At 47.0% G+C, this 16,422-nt stretch overlaps 1 protein-coding gene across 1 annotated transcript in view; it reads right to left on the bottom strand.

Moving 5' to 3' along the window:
- notch1a (notch receptor 1a) overlaps positions 1 to 16,422 on the bottom strand; it is a 44,787-nt gene that overhangs the window by 7,143 nt on the left and 21,222 nt on the right. Inside the window, exons 4-27 of the mRNA XM_086053065.1 lie at positions 15,773 to 16,035; positions 14,931 to 15,269; positions 13,063 to 13,185; positions 11,882 to 12,115; positions 11,055 to 11,210; positions 10,795 to 10,980; positions 10,171 to 10,284; positions 9,604 to 9,717; positions 9,262 to 9,495; positions 9,079 to 9,189; positions 7,797 to 7,989; positions 7,568 to 7,713; positions 7,372 to 7,485; positions 6,236 to 6,355; positions 6,002 to 6,154; positions 4,954 to 5,182; positions 4,674 to 4,875; positions 4,444 to 4,597; positions 3,361 to 3,545; positions 3,153 to 3,285; positions 2,820 to 3,077; positions 2,628 to 2,740; positions 1,375 to 1,946; positions 326 to 766 (exon numbers count right to left, since the gene is read on the bottom strand). Of these exons, the coding sequence (XP_085909191.1) occupies positions 326 to 766; positions 1,375 to 1,946; positions 2,628 to 2,740; positions 2,820 to 3,077; positions 3,153 to 3,285; positions 3,361 to 3,545; positions 4,444 to 4,597; positions 4,674 to 4,875; positions 4,954 to 5,182; positions 6,002 to 6,154; positions 6,236 to 6,355; positions 7,372 to 7,485; positions 7,568 to 7,713; positions 7,797 to 7,989; positions 9,079 to 9,189; positions 9,262 to 9,495; positions 9,604 to 9,717; positions 10,171 to 10,284; positions 10,795 to 10,980; positions 11,055 to 11,210; positions 11,882 to 12,115; positions 13,063 to 13,185; positions 14,931 to 15,269; positions 15,773 to 16,035 (4,887 nt within the window). The remainder of the gene's footprint in view (positions 1 to 325; positions 767 to 1,374; positions 1,947 to 2,627; positions 2,741 to 2,819; positions 3,078 to 3,152; positions 3,286 to 3,360; positions 3,546 to 4,443; positions 4,598 to 4,673; positions 4,876 to 4,953; positions 5,183 to 6,001; positions 6,155 to 6,235; positions 6,356 to 7,371; positions 7,486 to 7,567; positions 7,714 to 7,796; positions 7,990 to 9,078; positions 9,190 to 9,261; positions 9,496 to 9,603; positions 9,718 to 10,170; positions 10,285 to 10,794; positions 10,981 to 11,054; positions 11,211 to 11,881; positions 12,116 to 13,062; positions 13,186 to 14,930; positions 15,270 to 15,772; positions 16,036 to 16,422) is intronic.

Raw genomic sequence — 16,422 nt, 5'->3', positions numbered from 1 at the left:
TTCAATGCGACACCGGATTCTAGTTAAGGTAAGTCATTTTAAATTAAAAAGTAAAACTTTTCCATAGTTAGAAGCGAAAGTTTTGAATCCAACCTAAACTTTGTTCGCTGCTGTCAATATGATTAGGGAAGGGGGAGATTTTGGGCGCCAGTCCGAGCTCTACCATTCTTGGTCTCGCCTTTCGTAAACTAAATTTCCCCCAAAATACGACTTATAGTCCAGTCTGACTTAAATGTTATGTTTTATTCCTCTTCATGATGCTTTTTTTTTTTTGGACTGGTCCGACCGACATTTCGTAAAAATACTGCGGCCTAGTGGTACATACCCTTTGACTTGCAGAGAATCCAGCTCCCTGCGCTTGCGTGGGCTGACCATGGCAGTCACACTGTCTTTCATTTGACCCAAAACATTTGCCGGCATCGCCGCCCACTCAGGCCAGCCGTCTGCCGAACGCTTGAGCACGTTGTGCTTCACCAGGTCCTGCTCGTTGCCATAATAAGGGAAGATCATGGGCTCCCCTTTAGCATCACGCCGGAAAACCACATTGGTGTGAAGAACGCTGCTGAGGTCTCTGAGGAAAGCCGAAGAGCGATTTTTAAGTTGCTCCGGTGGAATGTGGACCACCAGAACTAAATGTCCGTCTGCTAGCTTTTCTGGCATGTTATTTGCGCAGTCCAGGCCATCCCATTCACACTCCGCATTATTGCAGCCCTGATCGCAGTGGCCATCAGCATAGTGGTCTTTGCAGTACTGGTCGTAAAGTGGGCTGCGGGATAGAAAGTAGGCTGGGTTAGTATAACAGGAACAGTAACTGTAATCCTCCACGAATGCAGACTCATTACCTTGGTGTGGAATCAAAATATATAACATTTACAAATACCCGATTTTACTTTGGAAAACTACGATGACCGTTTTTTGTGTATTTTCTGAAATAATAATTTATGTTTGTGTGATTTCAATTGGAAAGGATGTCCTGTTTTTTTAAACTAGGGGTGAAATGAAAAGGTTTTTAACCATCGATTTATTGACAAAATAACGGATGAATCGATTATTTGAATAATTATTAGTTCCAGCTCCAGTGGCTTTACTTTGAAAGACGGGACCTGGCCTGATGAATGTGCTTCAACTTTTTTTGTCAATGAATTATTCAAATTACTCAAATACATTCAAAGACCCACATACAATTTTCTTTTCCTGTGATTCTCCAACTATCCCCTCCCCACTCCCCATTTCATGGAAAACGTATATTGATTATTTCTCAGCATTTTTTTCCCCCCAATGCATTTCAATGGGCGTCAATTATACGCAGATTTGACGGTAAATATTTGCAGCCCTAGTCATACCCGAGAAGTAGAGCTAAATCTCCAGACTTACTTGCATTGCCCTTCTTGTCCCTGGCAGTCAAAGCCATCATAGAGACATCCGGGGCTGTTACACTGTCCGTCGCACTTCCCGTCATTGAAGTAACGCCAGCACTGCAGGGCTGCCGAGCAGTTTTGCCAGGGATCATCGAAATTCAGGGAGCAGTCTCCTCCGTCCCAGCCGCACGCATGGTTGTTGCACAGCGAGTCGCAGATGTGGTTGCCGGCCCACTCGTCGCACTGCGGGTTCTCGCAGCTCACCTCCACTTCCGGAGGCGGGGTGATGTCACGGCCGAAGCCGCCGACGAAGGAGTAGTCCAGGATGTGGCACAGAAGGCCGTTGAAATTGCTGGGACAGCTGCACTGGAAGTAAGGCGCGTCCGGGGTGATTTGGCAAGTGCCGCCGTTGTAGCACGGGTTGGAGACGCAGAGGCTGTCGGTGGGGGTCAGGCACTCGGGTCCGGTGAAGGCTGGAGGACACAGGCAGCGCGGGCCCAGGTGACCTGATATGCACGTGCCTCCGTTCTTGCAGTTCAGATTGCCGCAGGAGCGAGAGTCGTACTCACAGGAGGAGCCGGTGAAGCCCTAATAGGACAGAGGTGCACGTGAGTCACAATCCAAGTATCAATAAGTAAGGATGGTAACTGAGGAGAATTTTTCGATTCCGATTACATTATTAATCTAATGGAGTCCTTTTCGATAGTCTGATTGATTTTTTTTTTTTTTTTATTGGGTGAGAGAATGAGTAATGGGTTTGTTTGCTTTAACTGTTTAAAATATTCAACCTAAGGAATGCAATAGGATATCCAGTACACAGTCACAATTTGCAGTGTATACTTATGTCAAAAAAGCTCAATACAGTTTTTGAGTACCTTACGACATATTAGTGTGCCATAGGAAATTGCACAGTTCTGCTTTTATTGGTCCATAGAATATGAAGCATTGAGTTTTTAAACCCAACTCATATAAAAAAAAAATCAAAAAACATTAAAAAGGAGAGCTTTCTAACTCGTTCCTGTCAGGATATTAGCTCTCTTTTAGTTTTACCATATTTTCTTCCGCTGTATGAGACATTTTGGCTACTAACATCCGGGAATATTTACAGTGCTCCTTTTTGAATTCAACTTGATCCAAAATGAAGCGAACAATTGTTTTCAACGACAAAACATTGCCAGGATTACTGCCAAATGGTTCTAAAAAGAACCAGCTTCCGATTCTCCGCCAATGAGCGCGGCTGATGACGGTTCTTCGAGAGAACCGACTCACCGGTGGGCACTTGCAGATGAAGCCATGAGGAGTGTTACTGGCGACAGCGCACGTGCCTCCGTTTCTGCAAGGTCTTCCTTTGCAGCCGTCGAAAACCTTGTCGCAACGCTGGCCTGGTGAATGAAAAGACATTCCGTTGTGTTCGTGGACCGAAGGCACACGCGCAACCCGGAGCCTTGTCAAAGTCGGTACCCGTATATCCAGTGCGGCATTCGCAGCGATAACTGTTGGTGAGCTGGATGCAGTTGTAAGAGCCCCGGGCATCACAAGGATCCGACAGGCACTCGTTGACGTCGCCTTCGCAGCGTTCGCCCACGTAGCCCGCCGGGCACACGCACTGGTAGCCCCCAACGCGATCGACGCACTTCCCTTTGTTGAAGCATTTGGGCTCGTGCGTCAGCGGGTCGCTGAACGGGTTGCAGTCGTCCAGATTAATCTCGCAGTGGACACCTGAGGGGGACGGACGTGAGTCAGGGGTAAGGTTTGATGTCTTTGTTTTAGGAAATCGGAAGCGCAATTATGTACCTTGGGTTCCTCTGGGACAGGAGCACTTGTACGTGTTAATGAGATCGATGCAAGTGCCTCCATTCTGACAGGGCTGAGACTGGCATTCGTTGATCTCCTTTGAGCAGTTCACACCATGGTAACCAGGGAGACACTGGCGATAGAGATAAACGTGAGTATTTGTACCGTAAAACGATGCTGGGCTTTATGCATAAAAGCAATCGCGTACTTCGCAACTGTAGCCTCCAAGATAATCAGTGCACGCGGCTCCGTTGTGGCAAGGGTTAGGGGAACACTCGTCCACTTGCTCCTGGCAGTAGCTGCCGGTGTAGCCCGCCTGGCAGCGGCAGTAATGCGTGCTTCCGGCATCCAGGCACTGGCCCGAATTCCTGCACAGGTGAGCCACTTCGACACCTGAGGGCACAGAACAGCGGTTGACGGATGCTAATTCGTTCTGTGACCACAAAGCACCCGTGTCTCAAATCATGTTTTCCCGCTCAAATGAATGGAAATGCCAACGAGCCACTGATCTGTTTCGACCCCTCCGCCAAAAGAACAAATGATTTCGTCATGTTTTTATCTAAACTTAGATTTATCTGTATCCTAATTATTGTGAGAAATGGTGAGCGTCTTCACATAAATGAATATCGTTCATTTTTAATAGTAACATTTCAATAAAATCAATAAAGGTAATTTGCGTAAATGTGTTATTTCAGAAGTGTGTACCAAACTGGTGGTAGCCCTTCACATTAACAGTACCCGAGAAGTAGCTCCCAGCTTCAAAAAGGTCGGTGACCCCACACATAGTCATGACATAACGAGTAAAACGTTTTGCCACACTTTTTCCTTCAACTCAATGGACATTGTCCTGCTTCTGTGTGTCTTGGCCACTTGGGGGCAGTATACTCTATATCTGTCTGCATGTTTTGATTAACTGTTGACTTCCGCTTTAAATTAAAATATCCATTGCTTCAATGGTTATACCATTACACAGATGCTATTCTTTTGACCCTTTCCCATTATGTGTTAGCATTAGCATTATGCTAGCGGACTGAAAGGCACACAATGTGTGATTCTGTTATTTAATTTGACTGTAAACTCCAACCGGGAAAGGAAATTAATAACTTGAGGCCTCTTTTTTGGGAAAAACTGTTTTCTAATTGCATCTGATGAACTACTGCTTGTTGCGAAGCGAGCCATGTTCCATCACATAGTGATTGCAATTCAAATTTTTGCTCGCTAGACGAAGCAAATTCAAATTCTACGTGGGGTCACTCCTATCTCGAGGCACCAATGTACGAGTAATAACTACCTTGTTGTTTGGCTGCGACTTCACAGGACACACTTGGGATGTCACAGTACAGGCCAGTCCATCCAGTTTGACACTGGCAGGTGTAGGAGGCCCCCTTTTGCCAGCAAGTGCCCCCGTTTTTACAGGGGGACGAATCGCACCAGCGTATGAGACTCTAACACACAAAGAAATGTTAACTTCAACTATATAACAGTGATGCAGAAACCTACGCAGAGGCGGGCTCCCAATACCTGGCAATTGATGCCCGTGTAACCCGGGGGGCAGGTGCACTTGTACGTTCCGAAACTGTCCAGACACGTGCCCCCATTGAGACATGGCCTTGAGTCACACTCGTTGATGTCATATTGACAGTAGCTGCCGGTAAAGCCGGGCGGGCACAGGCAAGTGAAGGCGTTGATGCCATCCGCGCAGGTGCCGCCGTTAAAGCAAGAGCTGACGAAACGCAACACGGTTGAGATTGGAAACGTTTACCACAAATTTGCCACTTTTGTCGGCAGCGGGTGAGCAAACCTGTCGGTGCAGTCGTTGGTGTTGATCTCACAGTTGATGCCGCTGAAGCCGGGCGGGCAGGTGCACGTGTAGCTGTTGACACAGTCGGTGCAGTTGGCGCCGTTCCGGCAGGGGTTACTTTCGCACTCGTTAATGTCCTGCTCGCATCGGCCGCCGCGAAAGCCGGGCAGGCAGGTACACGTGAAAGTGTTGATGCCGTCCCGGCACAGGCCGCCGTTGCTGCACGGATCTGAAACGCAGAGCAGGAGGGTGTTTGAGCTACAATGCGTTCTTTGGAGATTTGAATTACAACCCGACCGATGCCGACGCTGAAATTGGGGGATGAAAAAAAAATCGGATGGCTGACATATCATCGATATGCTGTAGATGCCGATAACTTCATATATTGTATCAGCTCATATAAATGAATGAAATAAGAACATTGGTATACACCGGGTAGATACTGTACACCAGGAATGGGCAACTGGCGGCCCACGCACACACTCTGAGTGGCCCCGCCCCCCCCAAATTAAAAATTCCTCACAAAACTTTTGTGGGTTTGAAATGATAAACGTTGCCTCTACTACACATTTCGAAAATATTTTTCAAAGGTGAGGTGGGCGGGGTTATGTTTTTTTTTTTTGTTTTTCCTGTGAAATGCATATTGGAGGTTTATCAGCTTTTTTTTTTTTTTTTTTTTGGGTTCCCCCAAATTTTCCCAATACATTTCAATGGGTGTCAATAATAGGTGGATTTTCCCTATTTGCAAGTGGCACATAATTTGTCCATATTTATAATGGCATCTTTGTCATACATCTGGTTAGGAAGTGTGTGTTTCTATACGTGCCCCCCCAGTAGCGCTGATGAAAAATTGCGGACCTCTCCGTCATTTAAGTTACTCGTCCCTGCTGTGCACCAACACTAATTCTCATAATATCCAAAATATGGTTCGAGGCAAAGTAGCAGAATACTACTAAATTAAAATAATGGGCACAATTGATTACTCTCCAGATTTATCGGCCAGGCTCTAATTTCAAACTTGATTTGATGGTTCAAACGTGGTCCTTACTTGGCTTGCAATCGTCGACGTCGGTCTCACACTTCTGACCCGCGTAGCCTGGCAGGCACTTGCACTGGTAGCCTCCCATAGTGTTGTGACAAAGGGCGCCGTTGCGGCACGGGCTTTTCACGCATTCGTTGATATCAATCTCGCAAGTTTGACCTTGATTTAAAGGAGAGTGTCGTTAATTGCGCGATCCGCAAGATGCGGAAAACCCGTCCGGAAAAGGACGGAAATAGACACCTTGCCACCCCGCGGGACAGCTGCACGAGAAGCTCTGGTAGTCCTCAGACTCTTTACATAGTCCGCCATTTTTGCAGGGTCTCAAGTTGCATGGGGCCAGCAAAGTCTCACAGTTTTCACCTGGGAACAAAAACACAAACATTGAAGCTGTTAAGTAAGCGCGGCACCAGAAAGCACGGGCCCCGGTTTCCATCCCTCTTCCTTATCCATTTCCATGACGACTTAACCAAATAGGAAGGGCTTTCCTGTTTCCTGTTATTGTGCGATCACAGACAGGAAACAGGACGCGGCCGAGTCGGAGTCCTCCCGCTTATATTAGCAACTGTGGCACACTACGCTAACCGCCCGCCCAAGGAAAAACACACATTCTATGTTATCCCTCCTACACAGACAGGCAGATTTTTCCACACAGTGAAGACAAAAAAACAAAAATCCCTGATAGAGTGACTACGGGATGAGGTTTGGTAAAACAACACAGGATAAACCCTTTGCATGGAAAAAGGGAAGATACCCTTAGGGCCTTGTCTACACGTAGCCGGGGTTTTTGCAAACGGCAGATATTAGCCTGCGGTTAGCCCTATCATCCATACGCGCCCGGAGTTTTTTCATTGAAAACGCCAAAACTCCGGCCACAGTGGAGATTTGCGGATATCTCCACGCGGATATTGGCTGTGGACAGTCAGACCCGGAGATTTACGTGGTCACTATGCGACAAAAATGCTCTGACGTCACTTGCGTGTTTTCATGCGAGTCAACATGGATTCCCGCGGCGCTGCGTTGGTTACGGCCATTCCCGATTCCCATTTTTGCTTACTTATTTGTCCGCGACCAACCGCTTCTTCTCTTTGAGAGGTTTAAAAGCAATTCCGACCTCTTGTCGTCGGTCCTCCCGAACGCGTTTTTTGGTTTCACAGAAGTGACGTCAAAGGACGGAAGCTCCTTCTGAATGGACAGTATTTGGCTAACTACTGCCGCCTAGAGGCTTGGCATGCGTTTGAAAACGCGCTTCCGCGGTTTCGTGCGCATGCGTTGTTTTTATGTGTATTCCAACGCAAGCGGGGGGATATACGGTTGTTAAAAAAAAAACCCGGCTACGTGTAGACAAGGCCTTAGTTATCGGCGAATGAATGTCGTACCGGTGTAGGGGAGCTGACAGTTGCACTTGTATCCTGCCACATCGTCCATGCAGGTGCCCTGATTGAGGCAGGGGTTCGATGCGCACTCGTTAATGTTTGTTTGACAATTGGGTCCTGCGGTGGAGGGATTAGACTTGGTTAGGTGCCAGAAAAGAAAAAAGGAGCACTGGGGAAAACGGGAGCCGCCGTGGCTGACCTGTGAAGCCGGCCCGGCATGTGCAGTGGTAGCCGCTGGTCATGTCCTTACAGGTTCCTCCGTTCATGCACGGATTGGACTCGCACTCGTTGTTGTTGATGTCGCAATTTGGGCCGCTCCAGCCAGAGTCGCAGGTGCATTTATAGCTTCCGTGAGAAAGAAAAAAAAGAAAACGTCAGCGTTATCGCCAACGGTTTATGGCTTCGTGAGGGACGAGGCTGCTGCTCACCCGTTGATGAGGTCTTGGCATCGGCCGTGGATGCAGGGGTTGCTGCCGCATTCGTCCACCTGGGACAAGCAGGTGGCGTCGTCGTAGCCTTCGGGGCAGAGGCAGGTGAAGCCGTTGATGCCGTCCACGCACGTGCCGCCGTTGTGACACGGGTTGATGGCGCAGTCGTCGATGTTGATGTTGCACATTGTTCCTGAAGGGATGAGATGATTTTGTCAAAACCTGAGGTTTTTTTTTGCGGCGCGAATGCCTCAACGTGAATTTCTGCACATTGGCAAAGCGCAGCTGGACACTCTGATCCGCGCTGTGGTATTCTTTGAGTCCCCCCCCCCCCCCATTGAGGTGAACAGTGCGGCTTTTTGGACAATGGAGAGCTAACACTAAAAACTCCCTGAGCGTTCAACTGAAAAGAGCAGGAGCAGCTCAGTGTGTGCCGAGCCTGGTGGCCCCTGGGGGGGCTTTTCTGCCTTGCCGCCATTGATTGAACGGCAGCCTGTTGAATAGGCAGAAGGAGCGTTTGGGCCCTGGGAGGGGAAGGGGGTGCGGGGGGGTTCTGCCAGGAAGGAGAGGAGGTGGGCGTGTACTCTCCCTATTCAGACACACACCACCCCCCAATCCAGGGACACCTAACCTCACAAGACTTGTTTACAGGGACAGAAGGCCAGACCCATTTCACACACGGCCGAGTAACAATTAACCCCCCCCCCCCCCCCCCCCCGATCCTCTATCCGACTCCCTCCTCCGACTCTTCATCAATCAGGAGGGGAGGGGCCCAACCGCCTCATCATCAGTTACAATAGTCCTCTGTCCCCTTGCGTCTCCGTCCGCACTCCCCATGTCGACACAGAAAGACAGAGGGGACGAAAGGGAGGGGGTGGGGGGGCGCACAGCAGCCTGCACACACACACACACACTTGGTCCTGACTTGCCCTCTTTTTGGCATAATCGCACAGACACTACCAGTCAGAACCGGTTCCGTCGGGCCAAGGAGTGGAGGAAGACCGGACGAGAACGCTATTCAATCACACAACGAATGTTATGAAACTCCTTTTTCCCTTCAAAGGCTCATCTTACCGACTCTTTTCAAACGCGTTTTTTTTTTTTTTTTTTTTTTGGCGTGGATCGGGTTGGGGAGAGTGCTTCTTTCAAACCCCATCACACGCAGGCAATCTGACACCATCGTTCCGCCAGAGCGGGCCCGCCAGCCACCTGTCATGTCCGCCCCCTCCATATGCTCGGGGGACCGCCCCACCTGCACCCGTAAACTCCGCCCGGCGCTCACCTGTGTAGCCCGGCTCACACGCACACTCGTAGCCATTGAGCTTGTCGATGCACCTCCCGTAATCGCACGGGTGGCTCTTGCAGTCGTCCAGGTTGATCTCGCAGTTGAAACCTGGAAGCGCCGGGAACAAATTAAGCAACTCGCGTTTGTTGGATGACAATCCTCCGCCTGATGACGTCTCACCCGCGGTGCCTTTGGGGCAGGAGCAGATATACGTGTTCTCTCTATCCTGGCAAGTGCCGCCGTTCTTGCAGGGCTGGCTCAGACACTCGTTGATGTTGGTCTCGCACAGGCGGCCCGTGTAGCCGGGACGGCAATAGCATGTAAACGAGGCCAGGCCGTCCTTGCAGGTGCCGTAGTGACAGGGGTCCGAGTAGCACTCGTTGATGTCGGTCTCGCAGTGCTGCCCTGTGTAACCTGGAAGCAAAAACAAATGGAGTATTGGGCCGAGTGGAAAATTCAAAACGCATACGAAGGACAGAGCAAAAAAAAAAAAAAAAACAACAAAAAAAAACGATGACGTACCTTCAGCACATTCGCAGGTGTACTTGTTGGGACCGTCCGTACACTTTGCTCCATTTTTACAAGGGGTGCTGGCACACTCGTCGATATCCACCTGGCACAGATTGCCTGAGAATCCTGCAGGTGCAATTCCACAAAAGACACTTTGGACATGGCTAAAAGTAGTACAAAAAGTATTTCCCCCTCCACACTTGAATAAACTAATGAACCACTCCACTACAAAATTACTCAAAGACACCCCCCCCCCCCCCCCCGCCCCTCTAATGAAGGCCTTACTGTGAACCGAAAGTTTCTTTCAGGCAACACAATGGGTTCAGGCTGGCGAGCCATAAACCAATCCCTGCCCCCGGTTTTGGCGCTAAGCTCTCGCACAAACGTCCATGCTCGCCAAACATGCTAATGTTTCTCTCACCGAGGGCAGTAAACCGTTTGTTTGGCTTTACTCCGTGAGCCGTACATAGTTTAAGCATAATCATTAACAGGAAAAGCTTAATGATCCACTCTTGTTGCTTATTTTGCGTGAATAGAAAGAGGGAGATTCGAAAGGAACGTTCTCTGGCATTTTCTTACCTCGAGGACACTCGCAGTGGAAGGAGTTGATCTTGTCAACGCATTTGCCGTTGTTGAGACAAGGCTGGCTGGCGCACTCATCCGCGTTGATATGGCAGAATACACCCTCGTAACCTGAACAGGGTCAAACCACACTTAGTCCAATTGTGTGAAGTCGACCCCCCCAAAATGATTTGCAATAATATGTTCTATGCACCTCCACTAGTCTAAAGCATTCCGATTAATATTGCGTTTGCGAAATATGAGTTAAGCGGCAAACTCGAACCGTTTTTATCCATCTCAGGGGGCGGCCATTTTGTCACTTTCCGTCAACTGAAAATGACATCACAGTCGCTCAGGGAATCAGGTGGCAACCAATCACGGCTCACCTGTTTTCTGAAGCGGAGCCGTGATTGGTTGTTACCTGATTCCCTGAGCGACTGTGATGTCATTTTCAGTCGACAGCAAGTGACAAAATGGCCGTCCCCTGAGGTGGATGAAAACAGGTGAATTTTGCTAGTATTCCACAAGCACAATACGAACCAGAATTTCAGGTTTAGACTAGTGAGGCTGCATAGAACATATTCTCGTAAAGACCATTTTTGGGTTGACTTCCCCGATAAAAGAGTTCCCGAATGCTCATACCTGGCATGCAGATGCAGTGGAATCCTCCGATCTGATCCAGGCAGGTGGCGTCGTTGTGGCACGGATTCGACATGCACTCGTTGACATCCATCTCGCATCGGGGGCCCTCGTACCCCTGAAGACACTTACACTGGAACGAGCCTTTGGTGTTGAGACAGCGACCGCCGTGCTCGCAAGGGTTGGCGCCTAAAAGGTGGGAAAAAAAATGTCACACGTTTTGCGTAAGAACTGAATTCGGAGAGAGAAGAAACCGGACGGACCAAGGGAGCACTCGTCGATGTCCAAGTTGCAGGCTGAGCCGGTGTAGCCCGGCGGACAAGTGCAGATCGCTTTCCCGTTGACCGGGTTAGTGTCACAGTTGGAACCTTTCTGACACGGATTGCTGATGCACGCGTCATCCAGGTGGCACAGCAAACCTACGAGCCCCACAGAATAAATCATCTGCACTGCAACATCACATTGGTGGAAAGTAACTAAGTACAAATATTGTCCCTGGACTGCTGAAAGTCAACCACAGTTAAGATATTGTTTGAAATATTTGAGTCTTAAGAGATTTTTTTTTTTTTTAAAACGTAAAAAAAAAAAAACAGGGACTCCAGAGGACATGGAGGTGCGTGAACGTTTGGACCAGCAACGTATTCACCATCTATGGCCTTATTCAAGAAAATTATTCATTTGTCAATATTTGATGTTGCCGGCTAAGAAAATGAATCATGATGAATGTGCTGTTTCATCTGAAAAAAACATATGTAAGTAAAGTTTCTTTTTTATCGTGAGCTAATTTCGATTTTTTTTTTTTTTTGTGATTTAATTCACAAACCTATTGGGACATGAGTTTTTGATATAAGTCAAGCCAATGCTAGTTTGCTCTTAAAAAAAACGACAACATATGTAATAAGATTTTTCTCAGTATTTAGTCATTATATGTGGCAAATCCGTTGTGTCTTGTGCTAGCCAAAAACCTACCATCGTCTGAGCTAAAAAAAAAAAAAACGAAATAAAACATACATGTGCGGTGTAGTTTTCATTAGTTATCGTTAGCTAGCTAACATTTTTTTCGTTACTAATTTCACAACATTTCACATACCTGTGCGCCCATGCGGACACTCGCAGAAAAATGAGGCCACGCGGTCGTGACAAGTGGCGCCATGGTAACAGGCGGCGCTGGCACAGTCGTCGATGTTCTCGCTGCAGTCGTCGCCCGTCCAGCCGTTGACGCAAACGCAGTGGTAGCTCCCGTGAGTGTCGTGGCAGGTGCCCCCGTTCTGACACGCATTGGGCATCAGCTCGCACTCGTCCACATTCTCCGTGCAGTATTGACCTGAAAGATGAAAAGTTGATGAGTTAGAGGCGGAACCTCCATGGTGAGCAGTCAGGGCTAGCAGAAAAAGCAGCTTTTTCTTTTTAGATCCTGACCTAAAATTGCAACCAAATTCTTATATTTGTTCCATGGAATTGAATTCCATTTTTCTTAAAAGTCTATTCTCTTGAATGCAAAGCATTTCTCTGGGCTGCGTTGCTTCTTGTGCATGAATTATTTTTGTCATCATGTTAATCTACACTCTAAAAACAGTTGGGTTAAAAAGAACACAATTTTGGGTCAAAAGTGGACTGGTACACAAATTGGGTCAATTTGACCCACTTTTTTTTTTTGATTTGTACAAAACTACCAATTTTTGGGTTGTTGTCTGCAAAAACAACCAAGAAAGTTGGGTTAAATTGACCCAAGTTGTGGATCGGTCCATTTTTGACCCCAAATTGTTATTTTTAACCCAACTGTTTTTAGAGTGTACCTAGAACCTTCAGAATCAGTAGTGCTTCCTGATCTTACTTCTTCTTACTTCTTACTGAATTTCCCGAACCAATCAGCAGTCGAATTCGTCTCACAGGGGCAGCTAACTGGCCCACAACGTCGCCATTTTGCTGTTCTCTGGTTGGTGAGAGCAAGCCGATTTTGACTACCAAAAGACATCTGCACTGATGTCCGCACGTTATAAAAATGAATATTAAAGCATTTCCGGTGAGTATTTTTTTTTTTATCACATCTGTTTGTGTTTTATCGTGTTATTGGATGAATATTCATCTCAGTTATGTGCTGTCATACGGTCATGTGATATGTGATATATGTCATGTTGAATTCCTGGTTTGTGTAATTGCAACCTAAACGTGGTATTAAGCGGTTGGATTAATTCGGTGAAATCCCCAGTGAAGGCCCGCCACAAGGTAGCAGACATCAAAGTACTTTTTAACCCTTTACTGGTAGGTTACCTGTGTAATGAGGTGGACATTGACAGTTGTAGGTGTTGACTCCGTCGACGCATACGCCGCCATTTTGACAGCTGTGGCCCGGACAGTCATCAATGTTGTGCTCACAGTTCTGACCCGTGAATCCTGATAACGCAGTGAGGATACGATTAGGCAAGGAACACCAGAGAAAACGACTGCGGCCACATTTGAATGGAGTTAATAGTGCCTTCCGCGTTTCCTCGTCTTATCTCCGTGCGCTTAAGGTGAAGATAAGTACTCTCTCCTCGCGGCAGACTGCTTTAAAGCTTTTGTGCAGCATGTCGACGGCAAAAGACACGCAGGGGTGTTTTATAGCCGCAATAGTATGATTAACTATCGACCCGCGGCTCAGCGGGAGCCCGCCGGGCTTCGCTATCTCGCCACATTCCAGCACGGACACCCGCAAGAGGCGCACAGCGTGGCTTCAGCTTTAACACACACACAACTGCTGTAGAATCCGTCATTTGGCGAAAATAATGCAGCTGGGATAATGCTGACGCCTTTTGACGCGAAGAGTTGTGTTTCATTTTTAAAGAGCAAGAACTAAAACATAATCTTTTCTGGTGTTATTGGGGACTTTTTGAAGATTCTCAGACTCGCTGGCGAATGGGGCTTGTATAACTGCACACTCCTTTATAAAAAGCGAGGATAGCGAGGAAAATTTCAGGGTTAACCTATTTTGTAAAATGCAATGCAACCTTTGGAGGTAATCCTGCAGTCCAAATGTTTAGTGTTGCAATACTTTTTGCACAACTTGGTGCTCTCTATAAAGGAGTGAATTGGAAAAATCATGACCAATAAATTTCCTGCTAAAACTGCTATTTAATCAGTCCTCTTCATCAAGGGGTTTACATTCTGATCACAAGTTCAAGAGACGGAGTTTAAGCTTGGGCCAATATTCGATTCTGACGGTATGATAACCGTGAGCAAAAATATTACAGTATCGTGGTATTAAAAATACAATTCCGTTTTTTTTTTAATAATAGTTGGGTAAATAAAAACAAAAGATTTTTCCATTGAACAATCTATTTTAGTTTTGGACAAAACCTAGAATATTTGGTAGAGAAGAAACATATACCATTTTAATTCTTCTTAGTAAGAAGCATTGCTCCATCACTGGTGTGCTATTTTTAGAACAGACTCATATTATACGGGCTGGCGGCATTTTTCTTTTTCTTTTTACGTTAATCAGTGCAAAAAGGCATCCGTGTTTGCCGTGTTTCTTTCATCTTGCTCCCTCCGTCCTCCTCTGTGCCTATCTTAGTTAATTCGGGGCAATTAACTTCAAAGAGGCGGCTCATTTACTCAACTCTGCAAGCAGGCAATCATATTGTGCCCTGCTTAGATGTACCCCCCTCCCCCTCCCCCAAAAAAAGAGCTTATTACCGGTGACATCCAGTATCAGTAGTTATTGAACCTTGATTTTTTTTTTTTAACCACAATAAACAGCCAGACCGGTAATTGGCCCAAGCCTAGTCAAGTTCATCCTTAAGGGTTATTGTGCATTTTAAGGTCATCCTGAAACACAGTTTAACACAACTGTAAAACGTTTTTTTTACAATAGCAAGTTATTTGAATAAATAAATACCAAAAATAAATAACCTATTTTAAAAATATATGGACAATTTTAGGGGGAAAAAAACAGCTACATTATATTTAACAGGCTTTAAACAACTTTGGCCTTGGACGGCAACGCAATAAAAATCAGTCATATGCGTGTTGCGGGGTTATCGAATGGAAACTGCCACCGTTCCACTTGCTCGGATTGGATCCCAAGATTGAAGGTCAACGCGTGAAGTGGAGAAGTAAACGTAACTGTAGTCTAGCTACTTCTTATCAACGTCCCTTACCCGGCAGACAGCTGCAGTCGTAGATGCTGTCCCCCTTTTGGACGCAGGTGCCCCCGTTGTGGCACGGCGACGGGCTGCACGGCACAAAGCGGCTCTCGCAGTGCGGCCCGGTGTAGTCCTGAGGGCAGCGGCAGTGGTATGAGCCCACCTCGTTGACGCAGATGCCGCCGTTGAGGCAGGGCGTCGGGCTCTGGGCGCACTCGTTGACATCTTGCTTGCAGGTTTGACCGTGGAAGGCCGGCGGGCAGGTGCATACGAAGTTGGAATCGAAGGCCGAGCACTGGCCGCCATTTGCGCACGGGTTTGAAGCGCACGGGTTGGGGTGTTGGCATGTTTTGCCTGTTATGCCCACAGAAAAAAATTACAATTACATTTCTGATGGTATTCTCGGGCAAAGATTGAGACGGAGCCCTGCTACAAATGAGAAATTGAAAACTCTGTAAAATGTTTTATAAATGCCTACTTATACAGAACTTTGGTGGCTTCTTAGGGTGAGTACAAAACGCAAAGGTGTGGCAAATGTCCCACACAAAAATGGGGATGAGTACATTTGTGAAAAATTTTAAAAAGCAAATAAGCAAGAATGGACTGTCTAACACTCTAAAAATAACACAATTTTGGGTCCAAAATAGACCGATCCACAACTTCAGTCAATTTGACCCAACTTTCTTGGTTGTTTTTGCAGAAAACAACCCAAAAAAATGGTCTGTTTTTTACAAAACAATCCAAGAAAGTGGGTCAAATTGACCCAATTTGTGTATGGGTCCAGTCTTGACACCAAAATTGTGTTATTTTTTACCCAACTATTTTTTGGGGGGTTAGTTTCCATTTGAGCTTCGTACCTGACCAACCGGGTGGACAGCGGCAGCGGAAGGCCGTGAGCGTGACGAGGTCGCACGTCCCCCCGTTGCGACAGGGCGAGCTCATGCAGGCGTGGTTGGTCGGCGTGAGGCACAGGCGGTCGGTGAAACCCAGCCGGCACACGCAGCGGAAGTCGACGGTGTTGCCGTGGGAGACGGCGCGACACTCGCCACCGTTGCGGCACGGCGACGGGCTGCACGGGCTGGGAAATTGACATCGGTTGCCTACGTAGTCACTGGGACACCTGGTGAGTAGAAAGCGGGTCTTTTAATAGGAGGGAAATTGCTTCATTGTGTTTACATACAGTGACAAGACAACTTAAGACGTCAGTGGCCAACAGTGCTCGGGTACTTGTGCTGTACTGTATATTTGTCTTACAAAAACAAAACAAAAACAAAAGCACCCAAGATAACGAGACATACTTTTCAAGTGTTTCATTCTTGAGTATTGTTTTTAAATCGTCAACACTTTTGCGCTCTTTATGTCCACTAATACATTTTTCCATAATTTCAGAACAGAAACGCACCTGCTTTTCAATGTAGTACAAAATCTAACTTGTTTAAAATGTCCTTTCATCCTTAAATTATATTCGTCTGTCTATTCTATATTGCAGCTATTTTATATTCCAGCA

This window comes from Filicampus tigris, chromosome 15, assembly GCF_054856515.1.
Source record: "Filicampus tigris isolate MCC_2025a chromosome 15, RoL_Ftig_1.0, whole genome shotgun sequence".
In the NCBI taxonomy this organism is placed as follows: Eukaryota; Metazoa; Chordata; class Actinopteri; order Syngnathiformes; family Syngnathidae; genus Filicampus; species Filicampus tigris.
The sequence above is the reverse complement of the archived record's forward strand: the minus strand, read 5'-3'. Positions and strand labels throughout refer to the sequence as shown.